Below are 11,409 nucleotides of genomic sequence, written 5' to 3'. Positions count from 1 at the left end.
CGATGCGTCACATACACCTGCACTGCAACTCAATAATGCCATCAGTGAAGCCTATACCGAGCAAAATAAATTATTTTCCAGTCCTGCTGATGGTTTTTTTTTTGCTGTGGTGCTGGGATTCACACCTTAAACCTCATAGCCTTTTAAAGCTGAAACGAAATCTCAAACAAACCCCCCCCAAACCCCCCCCCCCCCCAACCCCTCCTATAGCGCTGACGTTCAGCGATCACCTGCAACACTTCGCTCTCTGTACCTCCTCTCCTGTGCAGCGATAGAAGATATCAAACAACTTCACACACCAGAGATCAGAGCAGAACACGTGAATCCTACCATCTGCTCCCAAATAACTTGTGTGTGTGTGGGGGGGTGTGGGGGTGTGGGGTGGGGGGGGTGTGGGGTGTGGGGGGGTGTGGGGGGGGGGGGCGAAGAAAAAGAAAAGAAAATGTGTAAATTCTGGTGAGATATATAGCTTCGGAATAATACTGATGATATTTTCTTTCTGTGTGTGTGTGTCTGTCTGTGTGTGTGTGTCTGTGTGTGTGTGTCTGTCTGTGTGTGTGTGTCTGTGTGTCTGTCTGTGTGTGTCTGTCTGTGTGTCTGTTGTGTGTGTGTGTGTCTGTCTGTGTGTGTGTGTGTGTCTGTGTGTGTGTGTGTGTCTGTGTGTGTGTGTGTGTGTCTGTCTGTGTGTGTGTCTGTCTGCCTGTGTGTGTGTGCCTGTGTGTGTGTCTGTCTGTGTGTGTGTGTGTGTGTGTGTGTCTGTCTGTGTGTGTCGTGTGTGTGTGTGTGTGTGTGTGTGTGTCTGTGTGTGTGTGTGTGTGTGTGTGTGTCTGTCTGTCTGTGTGTGTCTGTCTGGTATATTGATGGATTGAGTGCAGTGCTTTATTTCCTATTGCATTTCCTTTCGGGATAACGCTGCGACTCGACGGTGATCATCATCACACCGAGTGCTTGTGTGTGTGAGTGTGAATGTGTGAGTGTGAGTGTGAGTGTGTGAGTGTGTGACTGTCTCCCATCCCCTCTCTCTGCTCTTCAGGTCGAATCGGAATCGTACAGCTCAGGAGGATCCGACTTCTGTGGACGACACAGCAGGCGACATGCCTGTGAAAGTGGAGGTGGAGTTCTGGTGAGCTCTGGCCACGATTTACTTAAGATTCCGTTACGCTCCTTTTTTTTGTGTGTGTGTGTGTGTGTGTTTATTGAGTTATGTGTCAATTAATCGTTCATCACAAAAACAAAAATTGCCCATTCTTCCTGTGCGAGGAAGTGGTTTTAAAACCACTGTTCCTTGTTTTACAGTGATGTTTGTCCTCTTTACCCTGATGTCTGTTTTTTTTTACACAGTCCCACTAACTCGACCAACAACTAAAACGTAATCATAATCTTTGCGTTTGATGTAAGCGCCTTATTGGGTTATTGAGACGTCTCAAAGCGCTTCGCAGAATATACTATTAAAGTGGATTGACTGTGTATTTTGTGGGTGAATGCTATAATATATAATATTGATATATTAGCTGTCGTTATCTCGGGCTTTCGGTGTATCTGCCCTCACCCTCTCGATATCCCAAACTCCAGAGTCCCTTCGACCTGCCCCGGCCCTCACCCTCTTCAAGATCTACCTCAAGCCCTTGGTTTTTTGAGCTTTTAGCTGCGCTTTTAGAATTCCTGGTCCAGAGTATTAAATTAATAAAATCCATGAAAACATGCACTTCAAAGGATTCATTGATGTAACAAAATTGTTGAAAATGTAGCATCTGGAAGTATTTTGCCCCAGAGGGGGTTAGCTGTACAAAGTGAACTGCGACAGTTAAACCTATGCGTCTTTTCTCTAGTGGTGGATGAGGATACAAGAAACACTTTGAAAGCCTTGCCCTGACAATCCTACAGAAGATTCCTGAAGCAGAAATAGGTTTTAGCAAGGGTAGGGAAGGTGAGGAATTCATAATAAGTACTGATAATCGTGTTATTAATACTAATCTTTGCATATAATCTACATCGAGACATCTCAAAGCACTTAACAGCATATACCGTTATTTTGTGGGAGAAACGTTTAGGTTATGATTCTATTCGGTCTTTTTTTTTTTAATTTCTGATTTCGCTTTCTCTTGCCTAGAAAGACTTTGTGCCAATTCTGCAGAGTGACGCTCTCTGGTCACTGTTTCAGTAACTAATACTAACTACGATGAAAGTAAATAGACTCTATGGATTAACTGCTCGGTTGAAAATTCGACCCTGTAGCCTCAGCAAGCATTGTGCTATCAATGGCAAGACTATGTGCTTTTAGCTGGTTAGGCTCCAGCAGTTATCCCAGTGCACACTCTGGGGTCCCCAAGCCTTGGCTCTTGCCGACCTGCACCTAATACTCTATGGAATTAGGTGAGCAGAATGCCCTCCAGGGAAAGAGAGAGAGAGTGCGCATTCCATTCCAACAATTTATCTCTGAAATTTCCACGTGTCGGTGGGGATGCACGGAATTCTCAGTTTAGTTTGGATACTCTCAAACATGGGGATAGGTTTCCACATGTGTCAGACACCGGGCTGACCCCCCCCGAAAATGGCACAGCAACGGATATTCTTTCCTGCTGTCTGTTTTCCCAGCTAAATTGTTTCCGAATATGTCTCCAAACTCAGCTGAGGCTTCTCTGATGAGGGAATGTCATTTGTCAGTATTTAAGCTTGAATGGAATTCTTTTTTTTCTTTCTCAGGAAGCTATGAGGTAACGGTAAACGATAAGCTGATTTACTCCAAACTGGAAACAAAGCACATTCCTCACAATGAATCTGTAAGTATATCTGTATAATAATGGTAATAATAATAATAATAATAATTGTTGCATTTGATATAATGGCTTTCACTTCAAAAGGACGTTTCAAAGCGCTGCACAGGATATACTGTAAAGTGTGGTAACTGTGTATTTTGTAGGCAATCGTGACAGCAAACCAATATCGCACAAACACCTCTGAAGTGAGTAACTGATTTTATATAGCAGATTGCTGGCCAGGACATCAGAAGACATTCCCTTTAACTTTTGAATAGCACCATAAGATCTTTAACGTCCACCTGAACAGGCAGTTGGGGCCTCGGTTTAACATCTCATCCAAAGGATGGCATCTCCAACAATGCAACATGCAGCCCCCCAGCACTGTATTGCAGTTCGAAGCCCTGACATGGGGTTTGTATCCAAAGCCTTCTGACTCGAGGCCAGGACACTATCATTTGAGCAAAGAAATGTGAATATTTAAAAGGGGTGATTCACTCACTATTCATTGCCAAAAGTGGCGTCATGTAGGTCCATCTAGGAATCCCCTAAAATTAATGCAATCTAACACTAGTCCTACTATAATAATAATAATAATAATAATAATCCTTGCATTTGATATAGCGCTTTTCACGTCGGGAGGACGTCCCAAAGCGCTTCACAGAACACACTGTAAAGTGAATTGACTGTATATTTGTGGGCGAACGCGGCAGCCAATTGCGCACAGCAATGTCCCACAAACAGTCGTGGATTGAAAATGACCAATTTATTATTGTTTTTGGAGGGATTATTATTAGGCTCTGTGTGGAGTAAGGAAACTTGCCCGAGGTTTCGTCCTCTGCCTGGAATTGAACCAGGTCTCTCTCTTGCAAAGCGAGTGTATTCACGCCCTCTCATTTAGGTTTGGACTCGCACGTTACTTGTGAGAAACATTTCATTGTAAAACGAACATTTGGTGTTTTATGAATCGTGGCAGAACATCGAAACATTATTCTTCGTGTTTTCGCCTTTACGCTATTTTTTACAAACTTTTACGAGCTTTATTCTTTCTCCCTTTCTGTCGTAGATCCTTAAAGTCGCGATAGCAGCGAGCAAAGGTCTTCCGATACAAAAGGTGGTCGAAAGGAAACGCTGTATTATTTTATAACGGGAGAAACAGCGTCTGAAGACAAAGCAAGTCCGACATAACTTGATGGTTTTTAAATAAGGAAAACACTTCTGTTTATGACTGTTTTCTCCCAAATGCAAAGGTGAAAACACGAAGCAAACTCAGAAATGTGTTTCCACATTTAGAAATCGTTACCAATTATCTCTGGCGTTTAAGAAAGGAATTTGCTACAACATATACAGTTTACTTACAATCAAGCCTCCGTTTATCTTTTATTTCTTTTTTCAATTCCCGCCCCTTTAAAACCTCTGTTGCTCAAACATAAATGAAAAAAATGCATTGTAAAGTGTGGCTTGATGTGGCTAAATATGGATCTGATCAGCAGGGATTACAGTCGCAATTCGAATGTCTGCTCTCAACTCTCGTTGCAAATAAGGTACGAGTTGTCTCAACGGGTTGTTTTTTGGTGCCTGACCCCAGAGTAACATCTGGTCTGTCAAATGCTATATCTCGCTACTTCTCCGACCTCAGCAGCCGTGCTTTCAGCCACAATGCCCCCAAACTCTCTCTTAATCCCTCCGCCTTACCCCCATCTTCCCCAGATTTAGGTTGCACCTGAAGACGTTCCTCTTTGACCATGCTTATGGGCTGGGCTGTCCGTGCCCCACCACCACCACCCCGTGGCTCAGCATCGGACAGAGCCACTGTCAAGCGCTCTGAGACGCTCTCCTACGTGAGGATTGTGTAAAAAAATATGTAAGGGAAGGAGATATTGTTGCACTGTTCAACTAGAACTCAGTAGCCTCTGCAATGGCAATGAAATATTAATGGTGCTTTGATAAAGATGGAAAGCTAAAAGGCCCTAACCTACATACTCAGTCTAGTATAAAAACTGCAGCATGGTCAACCAGCAATGGAAAGTGAGAGACGTGTTGTTGTTGGGAAGGATGCCATCCAGCAATAGGGACCTCATTTTTCTCTTTCAGATGATTTATGCTTTACATAAATTTACAAAGATTGTACAGGGCGAAACAAACTGTTTCAGCCAACTAGTCCACCCATTCCTTACTCTCTCTTTCATACTCTTCTATCTCCTTCCTCTGTTGTGGATTTGCAGCATCCAGTATGTTTATTTCACATGAGTGTACCTTGGGTTGATGTAACACAATGCATTGCGGGTTACTCAGCATTCAATTGCGCTTAACAGTGTCCCATAAACAGTCGTGGATTGAGTGACCAAATTATTATTATTATTCCCTTCAGTTTGGCTGATTGCTAAGTGATGTTTCATGTGCCTGTTTTATTCCATAACAACACAAGGGTATTAGCTGCCGCTAAAATTGCATAGTTCCTGGTTGTTATCAATGCCATTTATCTCCACTTGAATATCTTTTGTTAAATTTTTGCTGCCCACAAGAGCTTTGGTCCTCGTACAGTGTGGACTTGTAGCTTCTTTCACACGCATTTGCGCACTCGACAGTCCTGATTGTTCGGGGTAAGCGCACCACTGCAGAATACTAGCCACTGTGTGGTTGCTTTGTGCCCTGTCTGGTGCTCTGCTGAGTGGGAGCTGAATCCCTCTTTGTGGGTTCTGATGACTGTTCTGAGTCCTGGCAGGAATGTTGGTCGTTCAATGGAATGCAGTCAGCCCGTCTCTTACACTTAACTCGTTCCCTCAAAGGTGCAATGTCTTCCATTCCTACAATGCCACTTGGTCAAGGTGCTGGCTGGAACCATGCCCCAGTTAAAGGTGAGTCAAATACAGTGGACTGGTGCCAGACAAGTGGGTGTGTAGGAGAAAGCTTGGGAAAAGGGGGTTGATGGGCTTCTAGGAAGGTGGCGAAATGTCTCCAGGTTCAGTCTACGTGTCGTCCATTAATAATGATAAATTCCTCAGAGGTCGGTCTGCAGATTTTGCTGTGGGACGAGGTGTGCCAGAGCGGCGTACGGTCACTCAATCCACGACGGTTTGTGGGCCAGTGCTGTAAGCACCCACAAAATATACAGTCAATCCACTTTTACAGTATATCCTGTGAAACACTTTGAGACGTCTTGAAGCCATGATAAGGCTACATCAAATGCAAGGATTATTATTAATATTATTATTATTATTATTATTAACATATGCGCTTACCATCGCCTCCCTGTTACTTGTGATTGGCTGGGCCTCTGAACATGCTGCGATGATTCACCACCCACAATAACCATGGAGTTGGCCAATCAGAAACACGCCCGCTGCCCACACTTACCTCCTCATCTCACATGGTCACTACACACCCACGGTGGCGGTCTTTCCTTTCACGAGACGAGAGATGATTTGACCCTCCCGGCCCACCTTCCCCTCTCCTAAGTTTGACGTCGTCCTCGTCACATTGTCCTTGCTCTGTTACTCTAAAAACCCCAACAATTGCCCCCCGCCCGCGCCCCCCCCCGCCACCACCCCAGTCCTTCATTTACAAAGTGCTTACACTTGCCCTGATGATGGGCAGCGATGTATCTACTTTACTTTGATTGCACTGTCTATTACGAACACTTTGTGATGTCACTACATGTAATTATGTCATGGGATTTGTGGACGACCGGCCCAAGGGATCAGGTCACCGGGTTCTCATAAGCTGAGCTTTGCAAAGATGCCAAAGCTCCATGGAGGATAACAGTAGCAGGTAGGGTCCTGGTTCCACTTTCCCAATCACCTCAACGTTCAGCCTCTCCTACAGTCGTAACCTCCCCCCCTCAGCTTAGCCCTCTGGAATCCTGTAGGGTAGCGGTTAGCGCACCCGGCTCGCAAGCAAGAGTTCCTGGGTTTGATTCCCGGGCGGCTCGAAACATTTCCTTACTCCACACGCCTCTGTTTATCTAGGAGTAAGTAGGAACCCGTTTGTTATTCGATTGGCAGATCACTTTCTGGGGGTGATCATCCCTTCCAAAAAAAAAATAATAATTTGGTCACTCAATCCGTGACTGTTTGTGGGACGCTGCTGTGTGCAATTTGCTGCCGCGTTTCGCCCACAAAACATACAGTTAATTCACTTTACAGTATATTCTGCGAATCGCTTTGAGACGTCTCGAAGACATGATAAGGCGCTATATCAAATGCAAGTATTATTATTAATTGAGAACTCATGTCCTCTCACTGTGCAGCTGCAGCAATTTGTAGACGACCAATAGAGTTACAAGTGCTAACTTTTTAACCATTTCCCATTCATAGAGCGAGATACTACCATCTTGTACCCAAATATAGTAATGCCTCTTTGGCGGACTCCAGTGCTTCTAATAGTTCCATTCAAAGACATGAAGGAGGTTCCGGGCACACTGGCCTCGGGAACTCTGGGAATACCTGCTATCTGAACTGTATTCTACAATGTCTCTCCAACACAACTCCATTGGTCGAGTACTTCATCACTGGGTCATACGTGGATGACTTAATCAGGTAAGTCTGCAGGTAAAGAAGCCTCCAGATGAAACTGGTCATTCACTTTGTGGCTGTTTTTTAGTTAATGAATAGATGAACAAAGTTTCCCTTCCTTCCTCTAGAGGAAAAGGAGAACTTCCCAATGCGTTTGCTGCTCTGGTGATGGATATGTGGCTGGGGGATTGCCTGTACATTTATCCTGATGAAGTAAAGAGAGTCCTTGGTAAAATGCACGCTGCCTTCTCTGACGGCACTCAGCAGGATGCACACGAGTTACTATTGTTCTTCCTAAATATTCTGCATAATGATTTGAAAAAGGTAAGTACAGGCTTGGATCAGCCTGTAAGACTGTAACCTTATTAGGATAACAGCTGCCCAGATCAATAAAAACAATAACAAATTATATTTGCACAGCGCCTCTCACGATGGGAGGACATCCCAAGGCGCTGAGACCTTTAACACCCAACTGAATAATAGGCAGTTAGTTCACTAATATGAGAATCTGTTCCCTCCTCCTACCCTTTTGTTCTTTCTTTGATCCCACGCCACACCCTGCTCCCTCTGCCTGTCGGTGCTGTGGGGGAAGTTTAAGTTAAGTTAGCCCGACTTGACCGATCGTAAAGCACCAATTTAAAGTAGTGTTAAGTGTCCCGGGGTGAGATACGAGGGGAAATGAGCCTGAGGGAACAGATGGCGTTCGGGAAACCTGGCAACCACCAAAAAAAGATATAGTTCCACCTGTTTATAATAATCCTGACATGAATGAGGATTAACAGTGATGTTGGCAAATAAGGACATCTAGTGGTGGTAGCTTTTATAGTAAGTTAGAAAAAGCCATGTACAAGGGGCGTGAGGTGGGGAAAGGGTGATATTTTCTATTAGAAATGACTTGAAATTCAGATGAAGCTGATGAAAGATTGCAGGGAAAATAGAGAATTTGTTCATACCCTGGGATGAGAATATAGCCCATTCATTTTTTTTCTTTGCAAAGTTAGAAAGTTTTTACGAAAATCGGTCACGTTGTGCGTTTTTTACAAAAGGCAAACACAGAAGGGTTGTGAATGGTGGTTTGAGAGAAACACTTTTATGGCAGGTTTTTTTTTATGGTCAGCCGGGTAATGTGACACATGCGGAAACCCGTCACCGTGCTTAAGCGTATCCAAACCAAACGGAGAATTCCATGCATCCCACCTACACGTGGAAATCCCAAAGATAGATCGTTGGAATGGAATATGCACTCTCTCCTTGGAAGGACACATACTGCTTACTTAATTCCAGAAAGTTTTAGATGCAAGTTGGCGGGAGCCAAGGCTTGTGCATTGGGAGGAACTGCTGGAGTCTAACCAGCTAATACCGCATAGGTTGCCATTGACAATTCAAGTACCTAAAAGCTGTCCTGTGCAATGCTCAACCTTCCCTTTTATATTTAAGACTCTGTCTCCTCAGTCTACAGGAGTGAGAAATGCAGAAACATCAGTTATTGCCAAGCTCTTCCAAGGACAACTGAGCAACGTGAAGGTGTGTTTAAGTTGCTTTCACAAGTCCAGCCAAACCGAGACCTTCCTGAGCTTGTCACTGCCCATGCCACCTGACAGCAGGTGCTCTATTCAGGTACCTTTTAGCTCATTGTTGTTAGTTGAGAATAGAGAAAAAAGTTAGGATATTCCCCCCCTCCCCCCCATCACTTGCAAGTTATTTTAATAATAGTAATAATCCTTGTATTTAATACAGCGCCTTATCACGTCGTTGAGACAGCTCAAAGCGCTTCACAGGATACACTGTAAAGTGGATTGACTGTATTTTGTGGGCGAAACTTGGCAGCCAATAACCCACAGCAGTGTCCCACAAACAGCCATGGAGCGAGCGACCAATTTTATTAGCCAAGGGTTGGCCAAAACAGTGGGAGAGAGAAACTCCCTTTTCTTTTTGAATAGTGCCATGGCAACTTTAATGTCCACTCAGACGTGGATTGAGTGACAAAATAAAATTATGCTTTCCAGTCTAAAAATGTGCCACATCCTCTGCTTATGTGCAAACCTGTTAAGGGTGTAAGTTTTAACAATAATGTACCCTGCAAACCATCGCAAGCAATGATCTGAATGTATTGTGACAGAAACATCTTTGGTTTGTTTTGCATGGAACGTGTGTGGCTGCCATCCTTAGGATTGCCTCAGGCTCTTTTTCAAAGAGGAAATCCTGAGCTCGAGCGACCAGCCCTACTGTTCGTTTTGTGGGAGAAAACGGGATCAATCAGAAAGTATCCAGATGCTAAAAGCCCCCGATATTATCATCATCCACTTAAAGCGGTGAGTCAACCAATTGCTTGAGGGAGTAACCGTTCAGTCACTTTCATCCTCTGTGAATTTGTGGGAAACCGCTGGCTTGTCTCAGTTGGTAGCGCTTTTACCTCTGAACATTGTGTTCAGGTTCCACGTCTAGATTTGAGGTGATCCAACCCAGTACTGGGGCTGTACCATTCTGCTGGAGGTGCCATCGTTCAGATGAGATGTCAAACTATGGTTCCATTTGCCTCTCTTCAGGTGATAGTTAAGATCCCAAAAAATGATTTGGAAAGAGGATGGAGTTTCTCCCAATAATCCTCCACATTAATTGATCATTCACCTCATTGCTCATCTGTGTGCCTGTCAGGTTTGTATACAAACAGTCACTAGACTTCACAGTAATTAACTGTGTGGATCATTAGCTATTGTGATGTGGCACTACTATTTTTGTTACTATAACGTTAGAAATTCTTTCTTTATAACAGGTCTAGAAATGAGTAAGACAGTCAAATCTTTTCACGTTGATTTTCCTCCTTTGCAACACATCGTCCTTTTGCTAGTCAACGGATAAACACCCAGAGAAACGTCACTTATTAATGATACAATGAGATTATTCAGAATGACTTTTCCCCCACGCAGCTTTGAATCTGATGACCACGGCAACAGAAAGCTGACCAGCACTGTGAGCTTCCCACTGGAAGACCTTGATCTCTCCCAATATACAACAACTCCGTCAGCTCAACACTTGAAGTATCACCTTTATGCCGTTGTGGTAAGTGTTATAATTTACCGGAATTGCACAAAGTCGAATGCACTCCACATGACCTCATGGATCCATATATAAGAGTGACCTGTGACACACAGTGATAGAACAAGACACTGCACAGCAGTTTCCTGTTGGTGCTGCTCAGAGGGAAGGAAGGCAAAGGACTAGAGGCCGAATGATTTATTATAGGAAGAGAAAAGCAAATTATGGTATCAAACCATTGACGCACATATCTAGTGGACTACATGCAATGATAATGGCACAAAAAAACATACACAGGTTTTCTGGCTGCACCTCTTGTCTCACACACAGTGACACATGCAGAGCAACGAAATATAAAGAAACTCTTTCCATCTTTCACCTATAATAATCCTTGCATTTGATTATAGCGCCTTATCACGTCGTTGAGACGTCTCAAAGTGCTTCCCAGAATATACTGCAAAGTGTATCTTGACTGTATCTTGTAGGCAAAACTCTTAATTGCGATTTCCTATTTGCTGCAGTAGCGATCAGCGACATGTCGCTTCTCTTGTTCACACTAGATATTCACTTTGGAAAAGACATCACTTAAAATTCAATGGAATCGCTAAGTGTTTGAGTGCATACAGAGAAGTCCTCATCAGTTAGTTACTCTTACTGCTTTGGGTTTCTCTTCACAGAATCACACTGGTTCACTCGACAGCGGTCACTACACTGCCTATTGCAAAAACCCAGTGACGCAGAGATGGCACGAATTCAATGATATGAAAGTGACTGACATTTGTGAGCAGAAGATTCAGTCACCGGCTGCTTACATTCTTTTCTATAATTGCATAAATTTTCAATGGGCTCAATAATTACATCTCAGGCAGGCTACAATAAACAGTTTTCCTTACTCCTGTTTGCAATCTATACTTGCCCTCAGGCAACTTATACATGTATAAATAATGTAATTATATTTTTAATTCATATTCTCTGTGGTCGCTCTTATCCACTTTGTCTAAACCTCACTCTATCCCTTAGATTACAAGTAAACCTTTTGCTAATGGTCTGTCGGTGGAGTGTGTGAATGGATGCATTTTTATTACAAAGTAAGTTCGAATTGA

At 43.5% G+C, this 11,409-nt stretch overlaps 1 protein-coding gene and 1 long non-coding RNA gene across 2 annotated transcripts; both read left to right on the top strand.

The window, feature by feature from the left end:
- The first annotated feature begins 1,059 nt into the window (after positions 1-1,059).
- Positions 1,060-3,938, top strand: LOC103186528. Its single transcript, XR_488766.2, has 4 exons — positions 1,060-1,123; positions 1,830-1,927; positions 2,704-2,780; positions 3,823-3,938. It is a non-coding gene; the product is annotated as an uncharacterized LOC103186528 (long non-coding RNA).
- Positions 3,939-6,507: 2,569 nt separating this feature from the next.
- LOC103189314 (putative ubiquitin carboxyl-terminal hydrolase 50) lies at positions 6,508-11,160 on the top strand. Its single transcript, XM_007909664.2, has 7 exons — positions 6,508-6,527; positions 7,073-7,294; positions 7,399-7,594; positions 8,708-8,887; positions 9,440-9,582; positions 10,198-10,330; positions 10,984-11,160. The coding sequence occupies exons 1-7, from the start codon at positions 6,508-6,510 to the stop codon at positions 11,158-11,160; spliced, it is 1,071 nt and encodes a 356-aa protein (XP_007907855.2).
- The last annotated feature ends 249 nt before the right edge of the window (positions 11,161-11,409 follow it).

This window comes from Callorhinchus milii, unplaced genomic scaffold, assembly GCF_018977255.1.
Source record: "Callorhinchus milii isolate IMCB2004 unplaced genomic scaffold, IMCB_Cmil_1.0 Scaffold22, whole genome shotgun sequence".
Classification (NCBI taxonomy): domain Eukaryota; kingdom Metazoa; phylum Chordata; class Chondrichthyes; order Chimaeriformes; family Callorhinchidae; genus Callorhinchus; species Callorhinchus milii.
The sequence above is the reverse complement of the archived record's forward strand: the minus strand, read 5'-3'. Positions and strand labels throughout refer to the sequence as shown.